The sequence below is a fragment of the Zalophus californianus genome, chromosome X (assembly GCF_009762305.2).
Source record: "Zalophus californianus isolate mZalCal1 chromosome X, mZalCal1.pri.v2, whole genome shotgun sequence".
Taxonomy (NCBI): Eukaryota; Metazoa; Chordata; class Mammalia; order Carnivora; family Otariidae; genus Zalophus; species Zalophus californianus.
The window spans coordinates 13293328-13315565 of record NC_045612.1 but is presented as its reverse complement, the minus strand read 5'-3'; the positions used below and the strand labels follow the sequence as shown (position 1 = coordinate 13315565).

Below are 22238 nucleotides of genomic sequence, written 5' to 3'. Positions count from 1 at the left end.
TTCACTGACTGAGCCACCCACGTGTCCCAGGAGACCAATAGTCTTAACAAATTTTGAAGTGTACAATACAGTACTGTTCACTCTAGGCACTGTGTTGTTCAGCACATCTCTAGAACTCCCTCATCTTGCGTAACTGAAACTTTATACCCACTGAACAGCAGCTCCCCCATTTCCCCTTCCCTCGGCCCCTGGCAAACACAATTGTATTCTCTGTTTCTATGTGTCTGCCTATTTTAGACACCTCAAATAAGTAGAATCATTCAGTATTTGTCCTTCTGTGACTGGCTCATTTCATTTAGCATAATGTACTCCAGGTTCATCTGTGTTGTTGCCTAAGACAGGATTTCCTTTTTTAAAAAGGCTGATAGTATTCCATTGTGTAAAGCATATACTTTTCAAAGCTTATAAACATTCATTGGGTCTGTAGTCCTAGTTTCTTGGATGAGTTCAAGAAACTACAGTAAGAGCAATAATAATATTTGGTCGCTAATATTAAGTGGTAATGATGCTCCCCTCACTTATTAATCCTCAATACAACCATATGCCCTCAGTACCATTATTATCCCCATTCTGTGCAGATGAGGACACTATAGCTCAGACAGCTCAAAATCACAGAGGCAGTAAATGGTTGAGCTAGAACTTGAACTTCACTTTGTCTGACCAAAACCCACCCTTCTCCTATCCACAAAATGCAAAGAAAACTGAACCCATAAAATTGAACTCGTGACTAAATCGTTATCAACATAGGCAGTGGAAGTCCATGAAATATAGAACTGAGATATGGCAAGGCCAATTCTCCATAAAATAGCCACTTCTCTGCACATACGAACCACTTCACGTGTTAAATTTGTTGACAAAAATCGGAGCTCACTCCTGAATTTGACTATATGGATCACATTGAAAGAGTTGCATAGCAAATCTAGGAGCACTGTCCATCTTTTCTCCTTATAGCCTATTCGCCGCCCCCGGGATTTTGGCAACTGGAGCAGTAAATCCCCAAGTCCTTCTCCTACTTGCTTATTATCTCTGGATGCAAGATTACTGGTATTGCGGTTGTGAAAGGCACACCATGCTAATGACAGATTCTCTCTCTCCTCTGAAACTCCAGAAGAATGGAGATGCAATCCTAGGGAAAGAATTCAACAGCACAGGCTACCTGACTAAGGGCAAAGAGTAGAAAATTGGCAGGACTCTATTAAGACTTTCTCACAATCCACCTGACACACAGATGAAAAAGACATAAAACAAAATGAAACTCAGCAGCTGCGGTTGTCCTACAGAGAAAGGAAAAAAAAAAAAAAAGTCACCTGTAATGTTGTTCAGAAATCTTTTCAGTACTAAAGAGAACTCCACAGATCATCTACCTTTAAGAGCTAAAAGATTTTTAAAAAGAATAGAAGATAACAAAAGGAAAAGGTGGCAGGGCAAAAACATTTAAAAATAAAGAAAAGAATGGATGCAGGTCGAGGATCTGATACCCCTGGCTCGGGGTACCTCCCATCCCTTCAAATTTCCCAGCATGGGGGCAAACCAATGCCTGGGTTACCTTTCCTGTGGTTGTGGTAACTTGCTCAAGATCTCTGCAGTGTTACTTTCATCTGAAAGTTTCTAATTTCAAATTCAGATTTCCGTATACAAACCTGATCCTGCTATTATGGAAACCTACGGAAATCTGTGGAGTAGTTACTCATCAGCAGCTTAAATAATATAGCCTTGGAGCTGAAGGAACGAATAACTCAATTAGTCTCAGTTCAAAATGAAGAGCACATTGTAGTAGAGTATAATTGAAAATAGTATTTAGCGAGGTGCCTGGTGGGCTCAGTCGGTAGAGTACACGACTCTTGATTTCGGGCTCGTGAGTTCAAGCCCCACATTGGGTGCAGAGCTTACTTTAAAAAAAAAGAAATAAATAAAATAAAATTAGGAGCAATTTTTTAAAAAATAATGTTTTGCATTAAATATTCCTAAATGTCTTTAGTTTAAAATGAAGACACTTTAATGGAGGAGAGTTACACTGAGGAATGTAAGTATAAGCACAGGACTTCTGTAACAGGGTTTGCTACCCACGTGAGGCTGTGGGCCACACAGCAGAAGGGCCGTCTATACTGGCCACCTCCTCAGGCCTCAGGCCCCACACACATTGGTTTGGGAAAGGCTCTACAGTTGCAACTTCGTCTACTACCATATCTGGCCTCTAGGGAGCATCGATCTCCCCTGGCCTACCTGATCAAGGTCAAGAAAAATCCTCTTGGTGCACTGAGTTCAGAGACAAAGTGGGAATTCTCCCAAAAATCTTTTTTATCTCAGACACTAGAGGAAAACAGAAGCATATACAAACTCCCATTTAAGCTGTTGCTTCAAACCGATCTACAGACTGACCTCAAAGCCTGCTAGGCAGCACGGTTTACAGAGCATTGGAGGCCCAAATTTCTTGCCTCACCCTTGTCTTAGAAAAAAAAGTATGTGGTGGGGTGGGGGGTAGATTTCCATTGTAAAGATCTTGTCATTTGCCTCTTCCCTTGTTCATCAGGCTCCTCTCTGGGAGAAAGAGGTACAAACATTCAGGGCGTGCTTTCTAGTTAAAAGAATAACAATGAATTGGCTACTGTGCCCCCATGGTTAGAATAATGACCGCTATAGGTCCCCATTTACACATCACATCTGAGGCCTTTCCAGAGAGATCAAGGTCTGTAAGAACTTGGGTCATTCCCCTTTGAAGAGTACAAAAGACATCTACCCACAGTAAGACAGGAGGGAGAGAAAAACATCACAAGCACATAAACACTTTTTACACTTTGCTGACATGTTGTAGACACCACGCTCTTATTTACTGAGTATTTCAGTGGATTGGAGAAAGAAAATATCTTGAGTTTAGCTGAATACCAGTATATTCTATGGTAAGCTTGTTAAATAGAACATCTTTTGTCTGAGCTTTAGTTTTCACATCAGAGAATATATGAGGGAACATGAAGACAGAGTAAAATAAAGCAGAACAGGATAACTTTGGTAGTAGGCAGGGGCAGAATTAGAAAGAGGTGTTTGGGCAAATACGAAGGGGAAAAAGAACAGATGCTTTGAGAGGCTCAACAGATACTCTAGGCACAGAGACCAGCCTCGGGACCAGGGAGAACCCATACCCAACACAGCGCTGGACATCTAAATGCTCAATAAAGCACTGATGAATGAGTCCCATAGTGACTGTTCCTTAGATCCTGGACCAGAGACCTCCCCACTGGAACTCCTTGTGCTACTATTCTATTTCCAGAATCTTGAGTCCTTTCTCTGAGAGCAAAAGACTGCTGATTAGACAGCAATATTTCCCACTGCACACACAACACAAGCCATGAAGAAAGACGGCAAATGAGGAAAATGGCGGACAGGTCTAGTAACTTAAGCCAAGGACACAGAATCAGAATTGGGAAAACCACCCCGAGTTTATTCATTCCCGTCGTACATGCCCTGAACCACACCAGGCTGCACCTACCACCTACCTCTGTGAACTGACCACAATCTCATATTGACTGAACACTTTCTACAGGTGGTATTTGAGTTGGCTGAACACTTTAGTATTGCTTTGTAACAACAAAATGATAGCCAAAAACATGAAAAGAGCCAGGGATGTAATCACCATGAGTAAGGAGAAAGGTCTTTTAAAAATAAATATGAAGGACCAAGTGCCATCTTTTTTGGCTCACGCACTTAGATTATTGGCAGCACAGATTAAAGCTCAGGTGGGTTCCTTTACCTACGCGGCAACAGTTGATTTGCTTCCCCTTAATTCCTGAAGTGGCAGGAAGGAACATGAGCAAATGATTACATTAACCTATGCGAGCCTATGTAAAATGGAATTTGAAAAGTGAGATCCGACACTCAACAATCCATAATATACTCCAAACCCGTATAGTCACTCTGTTAGCCTGGATTCCCCAAGTCTGTGACTCGAGCTTATTTATTAGGGTGTGCAATCCTGGGGAGCAAAAGTAAGGGACAGGGGCATGAGGCAGTGAGGAAAGGAGAACGGATCCTAGAGAGAGTCATCTCTCCTCATCTGCAACTGATCACTGGATCTCCTGGGACTATTTTCCATGGAGCCAGAGGAACTGACTTCAAAACAGTCCATCTGGGAGGGGAGAAGTGATGAAAGAATTTGTCTAGCAGCATCTGTCTCCCAGTAGTCAGAAGTTTAGCCAAGGGGCCCTTAACTCCCCCGCATCTCCAGGTTGTACTCACTGGGGGGACCCGCCCAGGTGATGAGGGATCCCATGCCTCAGCGGCAACAGGGAAGTGCCAAGGTAAGAAGGGAGAGGCACATGGTGCGGATGCGAGCCAAGGCAATTCAAGGCTGCACCTGTATGAGGTCAGAAGGCGCGGCAGAGCGGCGGATGACCACAGCACTGGCAAAGACAGACGTGGGGCTGAGAGGAACTAAAGTGGCACATAGCAGGTGTCTAATATAGTCATTCTTTTTCAAACTTTCTGTGTTCTTACTACACCAACAAGTGAGCGTTTCTCTTGAAAGTGGTACTGTTGTTGAACAGCTAGGTAAGGGGGAAGGCATCTCCTACCCATTGTGTTCCTGCGCTGCTCCAGAGACAGAAATAAGCCCAAGGGCAGAGCCTGTTTCTCTTAATGCAGCAGGTCTCAGCTAGCCAGCCCTGAACCACGCTACTTCCTGCTATTGAGACTGCATAGGAGAAACAAAGGGAAAACACGGTAATTAAAAAATACAAAATAAGATGGCAGGAATAAACCAAATATATCAGAAGTCAGAGGTTTTTTTAAATTTTATTTTATTATGTTATGTTAATCACCATACATCATTAGTTTTTGAATGCAGTGATCCACGATTCATTGTTTGCTTATAACACCCAGTGCTCCATGCAGTACGTGCCCTCCTTAATGCCCATCACCGGGCTAACCCATCCCCCCACCCCCCTCCCCTCTAGAACCCTCAGTTTGTTTCTCAGAGTCCATCGTCTCTCATGGTTCATCTCCCCCTCCGATTTCCACCCCCTTCATTTCTCCCTTCCTTCTCCTAATGTCCTCCCTGCTGTTCCTTATGTTCCACAAATAAGTGAAACCGTACGGTAATTGACTTTCTCTGCTTGACTTGTTTCCCTTAGCATCGTCTCCTCCAGTCCCATCCATGTGGATGTAAAAGTTGGGTATTCATCCTTTCCGATGGCTGAGTCATATTCCATTGTATTTATGGACCACATCTTCTTTATCCATTCATCTGTTGAAGGGCATCTCGGCTCTTTCCACAGTTTGGCTATTGCGGACATTGGTGCTATGAACATTGGGGTGCATGTGGCCCTTCTTGTCACTGCATCTGTGTCTTTGGGGTAAATACCCAGGAGTGCAATTGCTGGGTCGTAGGGTAGCTCTATTTTCAACTGTTTGAGGCACCTGCACACCGTTTTCCAAAGTGGCTGTACCAACTTGCATTCCCACCAACAGTGTCAGAGGGTTCCCCTTTCTCCACACCCTCTCCAGCATTTGTTGTTTCTTGCCTTGTCCATTTTTGCCATTCTAACAGAATTCTAACAGAAGTCGGAGTTAATGTGAATTGGGGTTAATGGCAATTTTCAGTCTGGAGTTAAAAATCTAATTGTATGCTGTTGACCAAAAAAGACACCTAGAATAAAATTACACCAGGAGGCTAAACTAAATGGATGTAAAAATATTTCCAGGGAAATGCTAACGAAAAGAAACTGGTGAAGCAATCTTAATATCAGGCAAAATAGAATCCAAGACAAAAAGAATTACAAGACACAAAGAACACCACCTCATATTAATAAGGGAGACTGCATAGGAAAGTAAAGAAAATGTGGGTCACTAGAATGCTCATCAGTGCCTACACTTCATATCTTTGGCATTTAGCCACCTTAAAGGACCTGATTTCATTCTCTTGTGCTGATATATACCCACCTCAGCCAGCTTCAAGTGTGCTTAGATAAATTGGATTACACTAAAGCTATGAACTTCAGTGGGGCACCTGGGTGGCTCAGGCAGTTAACTCTTGATTTCAGCTCAGGTCATGATCTTGGGGTCATGAGATCAAGCCCTGCATCAGGCTCCAAACTCAGCAGGAAGTCTGTTTGAGATTCTTTCTCTCCTTCTGCACCCCCCGACTCTCTAAAATAAATAAACAAATCTTAAAAAAAAAAAACTATGGGGGGCGCCTGAGTGGCTCAGATCATTAAGTGTCTGCCTTCAGCTCAGGTCATGATCTCAGGGTCCTGGGATCGAGCCCCGCGTCAGGCTCCCTGGGAAGCCTGCTTCTCCTTCTCCCTCTGCCGCTCCCCGGCTTGTGCTCTCTCTCTCAAATAAATAAATAAAAATCTTCAAAAATAAATAAATAAAACATTAAAAAAAAACCTATGAACGTCTATTCAGCAAAATACACTATTTTAGGACAAAAAGGCAAGTCAGAGTGGGAGAAGAAACCAGCAGTACATATGTCCAAGAACTGGAACCCTCACACACCGATGCTGGGAATTTAAATTTGTACAATTATGTCAGAAAACTACTTGGCAGTATCTACTAAACCTGAACATATGATCCAACAATTGCACTCCTAAGTATATACCCAGGATTCATGCATATATTACCAAAAGATATGTATTAGGAATGTTCATTACAGTATTACACCTAAGAGCCAAAAACTGGAAAGTCAACTCAAATATTCATCAGCAATAAAATGGATAAAACAGTAACATTTACACAACAGAATACTACTCAGCATGCAAATGAACCACTGCTGTACAAATAACATGGATGAATCTCACAAAGTGTTACATGAAAGACACAGAGGAGTGCATATTGTGAGCTTCTATTTACATAAAGTTCATTAACAGGCAAAATTCCCTCTTAGAATCTGGTAATGGATGGCAACTTTGGAAAGGAGGACCGGTGTAGTGGTGGAAGGGGGCATGCAGAGAGCCTCTGGGATGTGGATAATGGCCCATGCATTGATCGCTTTAGTGTTTAAACAGGTGCACACACTTTGTGAAAATTCACCCTGAAGTTTTGAGGGACTTCTCTGAATATATATTATCCTTTAATAAACAGCTTCTTAAAATTGCAGTCTAAGATTTAGTGAAAGTAGAACACCCAAACCTTCAGTTTATGCCCCAAATCAAATATATTGCTGCCATTTGTATGCCTTATTAAGAATTTTATCTTTCCTTCTACTCTTAGCTCGAGGCTCCCAAGCTTCTCTCCATGAATGCCCCCTGCTTATATTTGACCTATCCATGAGTCAGTGGTTTTATGTACTCCTGAGAAATGCATGTGAAATGATGCTATTGCTGTTGATTTTGCTCTCTTTCAGATGTAACGTGCAACATTAAGAATGGCAGATGCAAGCAGTTTTGTAAATTGGGCGCTGGTAACAAGGTGGTTTGCTCCTGTACCACGGGGTACCAACTTGCGGGAGACCAAAGGTCCTGTGAACCAGCAGGTCAAAATCTAAATAAGTTGCTTTTTTCTTTTAACCTGGGGAGATCCATCCTCCAAATCTATATTTGAACCTTCAGGGCATTTTAACTAGACTACATACATACTTTTATAATCCCTATTTGTTTCTACTTCCTTTTGAGATCATAGAAAAGATTAGTAGCTTGAATTGGACAACTTTCCAAATGGCATCGTCATTTTAAATAGAAATTCTGCAACTGTCCTCAGTCTGAATTCTTTTCCATGTCCATTTTTTTTCTGACTTTTAGATCACGAAGCAATCAATTTGTGTGATTTCTGTATATCTGTAATTTATCGAGTCAAATTGCTGTAGTAATCGCAGGCCATACAAGATACATAACTGACTGATAGGCTTCTAGTACATGGAATGGTGAATGTTAAGACTGATTCCGTCAGGGTGTGGCTGGCTTACTCTGAGAAGGTTATTTCCTATCCTTGGGTCTCGGGCTGAGTTTACACGCTTGGCATCCGAAGAGTTCCAACAACCATCTCTTTCAAGTTGTGCCAGGCTGACCAACACAGTCAGTCTGTACAGCTGTGGACAAAACAATGTTTCCCAGTCATGTCAACCAGGCCACCATGTTGACAGTGCTTTCAGAACATCTCCACTCCACACTCATATTGCTCTTCTCTGAAATGAAAGCCATAGAAACTTTGATAAAAAAAAAAAAAAGTAGGCTCCACAGGATCAATTATATTTGATAAATGAGGGGCCTTTTGGAAGCAAACTAGGTATCATTTCTTTTGCATTTTCAAAGCCTGGTATTAAATTGATACATTAAATCATGCACCATTCCTCTGTTAACGGGGTTTGATACCTATCTCACCAAAGCACCCGGCAGAGGAAATGAAAGAAAGGGCCAGACGCCAAGAGTATACATACTGTTGCAACTAAAATGAAGAGTCTCTAATGCTTCAGGGACCTACCCACCCATCCCTCTGCCCAGTTCTTCACATGCACTGCTTCACAGCTAGCCCAGCTCCGGAGAAGAAGATCTGTATGTTTGAACCTTCAGAATCTGACTTCCAGCATAGACAGATGGCAGAGTAGCTAAACCCTTATAAGCCCTTCTATGTTAGAAGAAAAAAAAAAAAAAAAAAGAACTGAGAACCACCTTGAGCCATTAACTGTTATATTTGAATATAGCCTTATCCTTAGCAGAGTAAGTAGGTCAAACCTAAAATAAGCTTTCCTGCCTTTCAATAGTAATGGTCCTTTTTCTCTAGCCATTGTTGATGATATATATTTATACATAAGTATTTTGAACTAATTTCCTGTTTTCCCAACCACATGCTGTCTTCATGATAGTTTGCTGCAGCTGGTTGCTATAGAAATGTCTGTTATAAGGAATGTGGTTAGAAGGAAAGTGAGAAATGAAAATGAAATGTAAGGTGACTTTGCTTGACTACAAATTTCCGTTCTGGTTGTCCCCAGTATATCAGGAGATGATTTCTTGTCTTTAGGAAATAAACTGACCCAAGGTAAAAAGGTGGCCAGTTCCCAGGCAGATGTGGCTATGATAATCATATTAGTAATTTCTTTGGTTAAAGGGTTTTTTTTTTTTTAAGTTTAAGTCATCTCTACACCCAACATGAGGCTCAAGCTCATGACCCCAACATCAAGAGTCACGTGCTCTTCCAACTGAGCCAGCCAGGTGCCCCAGTAATTTATTTGGTTAATACTTAACCAAATTAAATAATTAAATCATAATTTCTTCCCAGCATATCCCAAAATCCACCTTGGTGTCTAGAAGGCATTCTAGTCTACTAAACAAAGCCTGGTTCACAATAAGCAGCAGAAGTCCCATTTTCCTAATTCTAAAGTTACAGGGCACCAGTCATCAGAATCCCATTTAGGGACAGTACTTAGGAGTAAGACTTTTCAGTAAAGGAAAAAAAAAAAAAAGTCATTAGACTTTATAAAACTCTTACAAAATTTGATTCTGGAACACCTATTCTATTTCTGTAAAGATGATGGATTCCTGAGCCAAATGTTCTTTTCATGAAGGGTTTGAAAACTTTCCATGAAAATAATGCAATTAACCTTTTAGTTTGAGACTATATTCATTGATTGCATTTTTAAAATATTGATGGGCCTGCTTCTCAGAAGTGATAAGGACAGGCCTCATCCTCGATTTCTGTAATACACACTCTGCTTGCCAATGAGAAATATCAGAATACTAAATTTTTTTCCCATGTTTCTAGTGCCATTTCCATGTGGAAGAGTCTCTGTCCCGCACGTTTCTACGACACGCACCCGTGCTGAAACTTTTTTTTCCAATATGGACTATGAAAATTCCACTGAAGTGGAAAAAAATTTCGAGAACCTCACCCAACCTCTCAACGACCTTACTCGAATTGTTGGTGGAAAAGATGCCAAACCAGGTCAATTCCCTTGGCAGGTACTCTATATTAATGGTGTGTCAAAACTGGAGCCCAGAGGGCAAGGGACAGGCCAGGTGGGGGCTGAGGCGAGGGCACCAGACAGGCCTACTGCAGCGGGGGAAGTGTTTAGGCAAGTTTCAACACTAAGCAATATGAAGAAGCCCTCAGTGGTGGGGAGCTAGTGAAAGAGAAGTCCAGGGACAGCTACCATACAAGGTCAAGAAGAGTTTGACACCAAGGGAAGCATAGCAGGAGTCCAGACATGAAACTGGGAGGTCTGGAAGTGAGGTCACAGGTACTGGGGTTCAGGGTACTACTTCAGCTCATGGGAGAACTGGTGAAAGAAAGTCTAGGTCCAGAGAAACTGGATTATTTTGAAGGGATTTTTTTTTTTAATTTATTTGAGAGAGTGAGAGAGACAGGTCACGAGCAGGGGGGAAGGGTAGAGGGAGAAGCAGACTCCCCACTGAGCAGGGAGCTTCATGTGGGACTCGATCCCAGAACCCTGGGATCATGACCTGAGCCAAAGGTAGACACTTAACTGACTGAGCCACCCAGGTGCCCTTGAAGGGATTTTTAAAAGGACTCATGTAGGAAGGAGTAAAGCAAGAACCGGGTTACTAGAACTAGAGTCTGAAATAGGGGCTTGGTCCAAGGCTCAAAGTGTGCTAGCAACAGAATCACCTGAAAACTTGTTAGCAATGCAAATTTTCCTGCCATACCCCACTGAAGGGTACTGAAACACAGTCTCTGGGGGGACAGCAACTTGAGTGCTAGTTAACAAGCCCTTCGGGTGATTTTGATGCATACTACATTTTGAAACCAAAGGAACCAAACACCAAACAGTAAACTCATGGTACCTAGACCCACATTTCTCCAGATGTGATCTTCAGACAACCCACATGAGAATCACCTGTGCACATTTCCGAGGCAACTACCAAGAACTAGGTTTGTAGCAAAACTTGTCATTGACCCTACAGCTAAAGTCTGTGATTCCAGCTGCGAGAAGTGGGCCCCAGAGGCCAGGAGCCAGGCTGGTCCTTATATAAAGTGGTGCTGTCCAGTAACGTACCTACTAACCACATGTAGCTATTTGAATCTAAATAACTGCCATTAAGTACAATTAAAAACTCATCTCAGGCACACCTGCCACATTTCAAGTGCACAATAGCCACATATGGTTGGTGACCATGGTACTGGACAGCACAGATACAGAACATAGCCATCATTGCAGAAAGTTCTCTTGGACAGTGCTTATAATAGTTTAGTCTAACTCAAAACTCCCTAGTGGCCACAGTCATATGATTTTGTGGCTATTTCAAAATACTTCACTCCAAAATATTTTCTCTACTGAGGTCTGAATTTTTGCCATCAGGGACCAGTAACTTCAAAGACTTTTCAATCATCAAACCAGTGACAATTTAAGCCAGGATCAGGTAAATGTCCCAGGTGCAACACCACTGGAATTCTCTGAAACTATGTATCTATTCAGGATTCTATGTATCTATTCAGGATATTGAACTTTTGCCTGGGAGGTAGGGATTGGCACATTGTAGAGAACCGTACTGAAGGGGGGGTAGGCCTTCACAACCAAGACTATATTTTCTGTTCTTTTACCTTGGCTTTGCTTTTTTTTTTATGATTTTATGTATTTGAGAAAGAGAGAGAGCACAAGTCAGGGGGCAGGGCAGAAGGAGAGGGAGAAGCAGACTCCCCATTAAGCAGGGAGCCTGAAAAGGGGTTCGATCCCAGGACCGTGGCATCACGACCCTAGCCAAAGGCAGACGCCTAACGGACTGAGCCCCACCTTGGCTTTGCTTTTAAGAATATGTGTTGGACTTGATCTTACAGCCACTAAAATACACTGTGTGTTCCTTGATAACCCCTCTATGCCCTATTTAGGCATCCTACCAGCACCGCTTCCCTCATTCACCATGACCTCTTCCTTCACTCATCCACATCTCTATTCTCCTTCATGACTCTTCAATAAGAATGATCTTCTCCACTGATCTTTCCTTGAACAATCGCAACTGGATCCAGCCACTCTAATTATGCTTTCATTCTATTTAACATCCATGTATCTAATTCTATCTAATTTTACTATTTGTGTTCTTGTGCATTCTCCTTCATTATGTATCCAGCTTCCATGGATAGGTGGTTGGAACAAAAGATCCTACTTTATAATAATTATCTTCCTTAGGGTTGTGGGACATAAAGCAGTCCCTAGAGTGGAGGATCCATAAACCCAGGGGTGTTTTATTAGCTAAAAGATGACTTTTCTTTAAAAACAAAAACAAAAACAAAAACACTCCAGCATTAAAAAAATATCCCAAGATGCACACATTGTGAGCTCAGCATTGCTCCCTTGTCAACCCAGAAATGAAATTGGCAAACACACTTAAATAAGGGCTAATGGGGGGTAAAAGTCTCAATTTAGTCACATAATCTCTCCATTCTCCACCCACCCCCTTTAAGCCAGATGCTCGCCAAAGTTTTAACAATGCAAGTCTTTCCTAATAGAAATTTTAGTAACTCTAGCAAGCTATTTTTTTTTCTTTTAAATAGAAGAAACTATTAGGTGATGGTTGCAGTTGTACTGCTAAGGAAGAAGATACAAATGATACACATCATTTCAAATCTTGTGATGTCATCCTCACTGCACACTTACATAGTATACTTGTTGCCTCTTTCCCATCAAGCCTAGCTAAGATCATTTGGAATGTTCAAGACCACTCAAGCATATGTTCACTCCCTATTTCGTCCATATGAAGTAGGATTACTGACTGTATAGGCACAAAACCCTAAGTTTTAGTCTTTATCAAGGGTGAAGAGCTGAGCTCCTAGAGCTCTTGAGAAAGACCCTGTCATACTTCTGCACTGTTTCCTTCTCACCCAAGAGCAGTCTCTCCACACCCACCTCCATCCACGTTCTCACAAAAGGTTACTGGTTTTCAAAAATAAGAGATAAACTGAATGTACCAAAAGTCACTTTCAAAGACGAAACAGGAAATGAAACAAACCAGAGTCTCTCATCTGTGGGTGAGCCAGCTCCACATCCCCGCTAATCTGCAAGGTGGAAATACTTGATTTGATTGCAGGCAACACTGCAATACACCTGCTGCAGCCAAGGCATCAAGAGAAAGCAAGCAACAGCTGGGGCTTCCATGGCCAAAATAGTACATCTATGGCTCCGAAATATGAAACAGTTTAGTGATATCACCCAGAAAGGATTCCCAATTCCCATGCCTCCTAAAAGGGTGGGGAGCGGGGGACGAAGCGACCACTTGGGTGAACAAATCGCACAAAAAGAACGCAGGGAGGTCACTTTCCTCTGGAGTAATGAACGGCGTCAAGCTGGAAAGGTTTAGCAGAAAAGGGCTAAGTTCGCTGTTTGCAAGAGGTAAGCGGCCACAGAGGAAGGGAGAAGGCGACTTTTCCTTTGAGGGTTTATGGGTGAAAGTTAGAGGCAGGCAAGCAGATTCTGGCCCCGGTTAAGAAAGCCCTCCCCAACCACAGTGTCGGTGAGGTGGGCTGGGCAGCTTTGGAAGGCAACTTTGGTTGAACCCATGTTTGTTGAACTGTTAAGGTGAAGAGCTGGGGACAGCACCGGCCTGATAAAGCCGTGGAGAGAGCATCGAGGGCCTTGGTTCGTCCGGTGGGAGAGTAGAGCAGGCTAGGGGACCTCTGCCACCCCATCCAGGTTGAGAACCTAAGAGGTGAGGTTCACCTTGCCCCTAGCTCAAGCGTGGCCGTGGCCATGTTCAGTCCTTACCTTATTCGAGGGCTTTCCCTTCAGCTTCCGGGCTGGAGGCGAAGCCGCACTGGGCCTGCCCCCTGCCCCGGGGGGGTTCCCATAACCCCCTTCGCTTCCAGCCGTGGGGCCAGCCCCCCCCCCCCCCCCCACACACACACACATACCTAAGGCCAAAGGCGCTGGCGGACTTGCCTGACCTCTAACCTCCCTGCGGTGGAGGGGAGGCGGGGCGGGCGTGAGGCCAAGTTCCTTCATTTTCCCTCCAGATGGCGCCGGAGGGCTCAGAGCCTCTGGAGAGCTCAGGGAGAGGGGGGGCAGGGACTCTGCAGGGATACTCCAGGAGCCAGGAGAGGAAGCTGGAGGGTGAAGTGCACTGCACAGGAACAGAAAGGATAGTTCCTAGAGTCACTATTATCCTTAGAGTGGGAAACAAAAACAAGACTCAAATTTCATACAGGTACATAGGGAAGCCATGAAAACCTTTGAATATTAGAGAAAAAAGGGAAATCAAAACACCTATACTACAAGACCACCTTCATCAACAGCTTAAAAGAGAAATTTGAGAAAACAACCCCATGTTTTGGCTTTCTAAAGCTTTTAGTTTTGGTCCCTTGCCCTTGACCTTGTCAGCCAATAATTCTGGGCATGCACAAACTTGCCCCAAGAGCTCCTCCAGCCTCTTCTGTTTTGGGTTTGGAGGTGTCTGGCTTTGAATGTGAACTACCTGGTCTTTCTATTTTCTGTTTCATCATGGGCCTCAGCTCTGTATTAGCCATAGTTATTGTACATTTAATAATTTGAAGATCATTCTACCAGATTGAAGAAATGGAATACAATGGAAGCCAAGTGGTTAAGCTTTCTTTAACCTTTATATTAGTTTGTATCGTATACAACTGACAATATTCAAATGTTTTAACCAGCAAAATGTCTTGAGAAGCAGTCTGTCTATTCCTTATTCTGTTCTTGGCCTAAAAAATCTTTAAAACATCTCAGCACTTTCCCCAGTCTCAGCTTTCCTCAGCTTTGGCCTGAAGCTATCCTTAAGGTTACCTGAGCTCTTGACCTGCACAGCTACTTACGCACACCCAATCCTTTCCATCAGGTTAAGACACATCCCTATGGCAGATAGCATACAGTTACCATATGTATGAATCAGAACTTTTTCTTTCTTTTTATTGGAAAGGGGGGGATTGGGAGAAAGATTCTATATGATGGGCCTAAGACTATTGACACGTCTTTACCTGGAAAAAGTAACCCTCAAATGATAAACTTTCAATTAAGAGAAATAAAAACATGACATATGTAATCTCACCTGGCCCCACAAAACCACTTTGGACAGAACATTTAGATTATTATTCTCTAAGATGGATTGGTGAAAGCTATTTCTTTTTTAAAATAAGATTTTATTTATTTATTTGAGAGACACAGCGAGAGAGGGAACACCAGCAGGGGGAGTAGGAGAGGGAGAAGCAGGCTTCCCACGGAGCAGGGAGCCCGATGCGGGGCTCGATCCCAGGACCCTGGGATCATGACCTGAGCCAAAAGCAGACGCTTAAGGACTGAGCCACCCAGGCACCCCGGTGAAAGCTATTTCAATGACGAGTTTAGTTAACCGTTAAAATCTGAAAATGAAAAAGAGAATGACCATCCCCTCTGTGCCCGGAAAAATGAAGTCCGGCCAATGGCTGGGCGAATCACACCTGTGGGCATAACAGGCTGTACATCCTGCAGAAATGGTTGTACTTTCTATCTGAGAGAATGAGTGTGCAAACCAGAAAAAGATGTTATTGGAAAGCTGGAGGTGGCTACGTAGAGAGAAGAGTTTATTGAAAATCACAGGGAAAGGCCAGATTCAAGTTAAAGGTTAGGAAGAGAATAACAGGGCGACAGCTATTACTCGGGGCTGGCATTCTCAATGAAGAGCATCAGAAGAGATATGTGAGTGTGTATTTTCTAGATGGATGTGGGTGTGTTTGGTGTGCATCTGTGTATGTGTCTGAAAGAGAGAAAACAGGCTCCTATTAAGATAGGACAAACATGAAAAGGGTTGACGGATCAGAACTTGGATGCCTTGCTCAGAACATATGCTTTCCCATTTTTCCCTTCATTTTCCAAAGTGATGTCTTACAAGAACTTGTCCTTGGCCAAGTAGACAGCTCATCTCCAAATAGCTCATATTTAGATAGCTGTGATCCTGTGGTAGCCAAGCAAACATTCCAAAATCTAGTCATTTGTAATATCTTTAAATGCAAATATATTTTAGGGCGTTTTATTGGCAAAGATGTTTGCTAAAATTTCTAATACCAATCAGGGACTGGCAAAAAAAAAAAAAAAAAAAAAAAAAGCTCTTCGGGCTCAAAAAAACACAATTATATTTCTCAGCCATCCACCAAAAAGGAATAGAAGCTCCAGGCAGCAAGTCTTTGGCAGGAGTCAGACTAGCTACATCATAGTCTCTGTGCCCAGGAGCTGTGGATATCATTCAGTCTGGCCTAACCAACCCACTAAGCTGAGAGAAGCCCAGTCACCTCTAATACAGAGGAAAAGCACCATTCTGTTGTTGCATGTGAATTCATAACTCCAGTTACTGGAACGGATGTATTCAGATGTGACCATGAGGCCCCGTGTAGGACAGTGTTACCCAAACCTGCCTAGTGATACAAATCACCTGCAGTGAGAGCCAGCTTCATGAGCTTGTAAACCAGTGGACCGGCATGAGGCCTTGCGTTTGGAAGGGCCCCAAATTTGGAGTTTAACGCTTTGTGTTTTGTAACTCGAGTCTGATGAGACAGGGAAGCAGCAGTGCGCTGGGAGCCTGGAACCTCTCAACACCTCCCTGGGATGGATTCTTCACCTCCCACTCCCTTGTCCCCTGGTTCGTTGGCCAGGTCTGCATCTTCCTCCCCATACATGCCCAACGACCACTGCCACCCTCAGCCCATGGCACGCTGGCATACTCCCCTCCACTTCTCCAACAGCCATCCATGTCACCCTCCTCCTGCACCGGCACAGGGAGGGTTGAGGCTGGGTATACACACTCTATGCCATTTGGGGAGGGGGCACGGCACAAAGCATCTCAGGCCCAGAAGTGTGTCACAGCTCATTTGGAGGGTGGATGGTGGGGGCAAGCCTCTTGCCCGCCTCCATTGCAGGTGCTGAGCACGTCCCAGCATGGAAGTTGTAACCCCTTGAGGATCACGCCTCCACTGTTGGTTGCTGCAGTGGGCCAGTGAGAAGGGCAGATTGACTTACCTTCCCCTGCTGCGACATGGGGTTGGTGGGACAGGGGGCCTGGCAGCCCAGGGCATTTGTCCTTGCATGCCAAATCATGGGGTGCAGCTCCTGGGCACCCATCAGTGTCTGCGCTCTCCCAACAAATAGCCCCCAGGCCTGAGAACGCATGACATGAAACAGTAAAATTAAAAACACCATGGGGGCACCCAGGTGGCTCAGTCGGTTAAGCATCTGACTCTTGATCTCAGCTCAGGTCTTGATCTTAAGCCTCACACCCAGCATGGAGCCTACTTTAAAAAAATAAAGTAAAATAAAAAATAAAAACCCCCTTGGGGTGCCTGGGTGGCTCAGTCAGTGAAGCGTCCGCCTTCAGCTCAGGTCATGATCTCGGGGTCCTGGGATCGAGTCCTGTGTTGGCCTCCCCACTCAGCAGGGAGTCTGCTTGTCCCTCTCCCTCTCCCTATGCCCCTCCCCCCTACCTGTGGACACCCTCTCGCTCTCTCTCTCCTCTCTCTCAAATAAATAAAAATCTTTAAAATAAATAAATAACAAAAAAATAAAAACCCCATGATAGATTGCAAGAGACCATAGAAGAAAGAAAAAAAAAAATTGTACTTAAATATTTTTAATGGCATGTTTTTTTCCTGGCTTTTGAACAAGGGGCTCCACATTTTCATTTTGCACTGAGCCCCACAAATTATGTAGCCAGCTCTGTGTGGACCGAGCACTTTTAAAACACAAAGTTCACGAAGCCTTGGAAATTCTGAAACAGAATTTCTCAAACTTAATCACGCATAAGGATTTTCTGGAGATCTTCATTTCCTCCAGTCACACCCACCAAATATTCTAATTAAGTTCCGGTGGGCCCCCAAATCTGCATTTTACAAGCATCTGAGATGCTTCTACTGCAATTGGTTCACTGACCACACTTGGAGACCTACTGTGTTCTTAGGAGCATAGATTCTGAAGCCTGGTAGACTAGGGTTTGCATCCTAGCTTCACCACTGATCTTAAAGGAGTTAATGTACATATCTAAACCTCGGTTTGCTCATCTGTAAATGGATATATTAATATCACTCCAAAGTGGTGTATTAAATGTACGTAAAACAGCACAATGATTCGTCCATGGTAAGCAATCGATAAATGTTCAAAAAAATTAACACTGTTACGTCTGGGTGGTGGTGGCTACCCGGGTGTTTATTATATTATTATGTGAGTTTTCCTATATTTTTACAACTTTTCAAAATAAAAAGCAACAGCCAGAAGGAGAGAGAAGGCTAAAGTGTGGAAAAAGGGGTCAGAAGCTTGCAGTGAGTCAGCCCTAGAGGTCTCCGGGTAGGAGGCCAATGCTTCAGTGTCTAGGACTTAGTAGGTGTTCAGTAAATTGAACTCAGGACAAAAAGAATCTTCACTAGAACCTTCTCAGACTCACACTTAAGGGCATTGACCACTTTTTTCCCTTGGTTTAGAAATGGATTTATGTGTGAGAGGAGGTTTTAGTAAAAGGGCACGAGTTCTTAAGAGCTAGCCGGCTTCCACATAGGGTTTACCAAATGTTCAGTGCACCCTCTAGTGTCCATACTTCTCAGCTTCCTTCCTGAAGAGGTGGCTCGAGGCCTTTGGGCACACTGGAAGTGAAATTCTCCGAGTTGGTCTAGACATTGAGGTGGTAAAAATATTCATTGTCCACTCTGGTTATACAATAAAATGTACAGATGAAAGAGTGGACTGGCCTCTTATCTAATAATGCCCAGGATCAAACCAGCACCGGAACGCCTCTGTCCACTTTGCCCAAGCACGGCTAAGGAGACCTGTCGGGACAGAGGCAGCTTCCACGTCCAGCCAAGGGGACTGGAATATGGCTAGGGGAAAGGGAAGGAGCGCATGTGCCCTGCTGTTCCTCACTGCCTGGATGGCTGTAAGCACAGCTCCTACGGATGCCAGTGGTCTCAATTCATAGTTTGAAATGGGCTTAAAAAGACTTCAGGGAGGGGCGCCTGGGGGGCTCAGTCGTTAAGTGTCTGCCTTTGGCTCAGGTCATGATCACAGGGTCCTGGGATGGAGCCTCGCATGGGGCTCCCTGCTCCGCGGGAAGCCTGCTTCTCCCTTTCCCTCTGTGCCCCCCCCTCTGCTTATGCTCTCTCTCTCTCTCTATCAAATAAATTAATTAAATCTTAAAAAAAAAAACCTCAGGGAAAAATCAGTACTTTTTCTCTTTCAAATCACCCTGTAGCAAGGTTTCCTCATGCAGCGACAGAAGACTCAATAATAACTATGGATCTGGAGGAGTCAAGTAAATTTCTGAATTTACCTGCCATATTCCCATGAAACAATCTGTGCCATCAGAGAATCTGACTCACCTGGAAAAGGCAGCCAAGGGCCCCAAATCACCAAAAGAAGCCATTCCCTCATATTCGCCTCCTCTAGAGCTCCCCCTGGCTCTCCTTGCACATTCTCTTCAAGACAGTTACAGAAATGTCTTTTTTGATTGTGCTCCAGAAACACCAACTCATCTGCAAAGCTGACACTTCCCAGAAACACTCCAGTTCTGCCAGCACCTAGATTCAAACTTTTGCCCACTCCTATCAATAGCACCTGTATTTATTTTGTTCTGGATCAAACACCTTATGTAGTAAGTTTCATGATTTTGTTTCCACAGGTCCTTTTGAATGGGAAAGTTGATGCATTCTGTGGAGGTTCCATCATCAATGAAAAATGGGTGGTAACTGCAGCCCACTGCATTGAGCCTGATGATAAAATTACCGTGGTTGCAGGTAAGTAAACAAAAAAGGATAGGAATCGGCAGTATCACTAGATCTTCTATGTAATTGGTGCACCGTATTTTCCTAAGGTCTACTCAGTTCTTCGCGAAATAAGTTGGGCTAGTGCTAGAGGAGCTGTATTTCTAGAACCTAACTTCTTCCAACCTCCAAGCCCCCCATAGTTCTTTCGGTGTGCCCAGATTCATCCCCCATCTCACGGGGGTACAATTATGTATGATGTGTGCACTTCCCCACCCAGACTGAGCCTTCCCCAACGCTGTGTCCTATCATTCGCCTTTGTACCTCTGGTGCCTGGCACGACCTTTGAATGAATGACCCAATGACTATATTATCTGTGCTCAAAAAAGGGGTCAAAATCCTTGAAATTAGGAAAGTCTAGGGTAATTCATGCCAAGTAGCTTCATTACCACCTGAACAATGTAAGGTTTGCACCAGCATGGGAGAACAAACCAGCTCCATGATGGTCCCGAATGGGTTTTTGGTCTGAAATGTATGCATTAGCCCTCATTACATTTTACCAAAATCCTAGCAATGTAAGACTGAGATTGTTGACACTTGACTGCCAGTTAATTCAGGGATGCCGAGAATCTTGGCCAATCTGTTTCCTTATGTGTACGTCTACCTGTGACTGAAGAGAAATTTATTTTCCGTAGGTGAATATAACACCGAGGTGAGGGAACCTACGGAGCAAAAGCGAAATGTGATTCGCACTATTCTTCACCACAGCTACAACGCAACTATTAACAAGTACAACCATGACATTGCCCTTTTGGAACTGGATGAACCCTTAACGCTAAATAGCTATGTAACACCTATTTGCGTTGCTGACAGGGAATACACGAACATCTTCCTCAAATTTGGATCCGGCTACGTGAGTGGCTGGGGGAGAGTCTTCAACAGAGGGAGATCAGCTTCAATTCTTCAGTACCTTAAAGTTCCACTTGTTGACCGAGCCACATGCCTTCGCTCCACAAAGTTCACCATCTATAATAACATGTTCTGTGCTGGCTTCCACGAGGGAGGTAAAGATTCATGTCAGGGAGATAGTGGGGGACCCCATATTACCGAAGTGGAAGGCATCAGTTTCTTAACTGGAATCATTAGCTGGGGTGAAGAGTGTGCAATGAAAGGAAAATACGGAATATATACCAAGGTGTCCCGGTATGTCAACTGGATCAAAGAAAAGACAAAGCTCAACTAAAGAAAAAACAATGTATTTCCAAGGTTGACATATTTGGGGTTGAAGATGGACAAGGGCCTTTACTGACTAATCACTTTCCTATCTCTTTAGATTTGACTGTCTGCATTCTATGAATACTGCTTTTTCTCTTTATGGGGAGAAATCTATCTAGAATTCCTATTTTACTAGAGTAAGCGGATTAGCAAATGTAATCACTAGAGAAATGTACTGTGATAGGAAATTGTGACCATTCCCACAGGTCCAGCCCTTGACAAAACTGTGAAGTTAAGTTCTTCATCCTGCCCATCGGGCATTAAGTTTCTCCACTGGGGCAACTCTCTGATTCTCCCTCCTTAGCAGCATTCCATGTTCCAGATCTTTCTTACCTCTCCCACCAAAATCATCAAAACGTATTAGATCTGTATCCGGGATATTTGGTCTAGTTCACAACAAGGCCAGCACCACACTCATAAAGGATGAACACAGGGGGAGCCGACAGGTGGAAACTCACCAGAAAACACTACTTCCTTTTCTGTACCCTTATTCCTGCTTCCTCGATCTCTTCCGTTTCCTAATCCCGAAATCAGTTTCTCTCTCCCTCCCTCTCTCTTTCTCTCTCCTCTTTTCCCTACACGGGATTAAAGGAGGGAAGGGGCACATCATGCTGTTTTCCTGCTGTCCACAGTTATACATGTCTGTCAAACCCAGACTTGCTTTCAGTTTGGTCTTTGACTTGCTTTTCAGAGCATAGGGATGAAGTAAGGTGCCCGAAGAACTTGGGAGGAAAAGTTCCTCTGAGAGAGTCATGTTATTAAAATACATACATCACGGAAGGACTGACCCATCAGAATAGTTCCCTAAGAGCTTGTCATTGCGCTCTGATGGAGGTAACTAAGAAGGGTGACGTCACCTCACGTGTCTCGTCCCCCATCTCAAAAAATGTTAACAGAAAGAGAACAGTCAGTTTGCAATCTAGAACTAGTAGACTCTTCAAGGAAGAATTCCTCAGTGTGTCTCCACTACCACCCGGGGCTAAGGAAGAAGTTGCCCTAGACCAGAGAACATGAGCATCATGTCTCCTGAACTAGCATATCTCCACCATGGAGAAGGGTGCGCTGGTGGCTCACTCCCCCTTTTCTGGTTTCATGCTCTCCAGGCAACTGTTTCATTATAATTAGGCCTTCCATATGGAATCTTCTACAGGGTTGCTGACCAACCTACACATGTACTTTGATGTGTTAGAATGGCTCCCTTTGTGAATTAATAAACTGGTGTTCTGGTTCATACCGCAGCTTTTTGTGAATTTGGTTGATGTGAATCAGTCATCCCGTATTTCGTGATGTGTCAGACCACTGACGAAATCAGGTTTGGGACCGCTTTGACCCCACCAAGTTGCTGCCCTCACCCCGCCCCCAGCCAG

At 43.7% G+C, this 22238-nt stretch overlaps 1 protein-coding gene across 3 annotated transcripts in view; it reads left to right on the top strand.

Moving 5' to 3' along the window:
* The window catches only part of F9 (coagulation factor IX), a 32740-nt gene that overhangs the window by 10044 nt on the left and 458 nt on the right, over positions 1-22238 (top strand). The window contains exons 5-9 of one of the 3 annotated variants that reach the window (XM_027608251.1): positions 7337-7465; positions 9688-9884; positions 19515-19629; positions 20292-20385; positions 20470-22104. In XM_027608251.1, coding sequence (XP_027464052.1) covers positions 7337-7465; positions 9688-9884; positions 19515-19629; positions 20292-20385; positions 20470-20839 — 905 coding nt within the window. In that variant the 3' untranslated portion in view covers positions 20840-22104. Of the gene's footprint in view, positions 1-7336; positions 7466-9687; positions 9885-19514; positions 19630-20291; positions 22105-22238 lie in introns of those variants that run through there. The other 2 variants (XM_027608250.2, XM_027608249.1) reach the window with 2 other exon arrangements.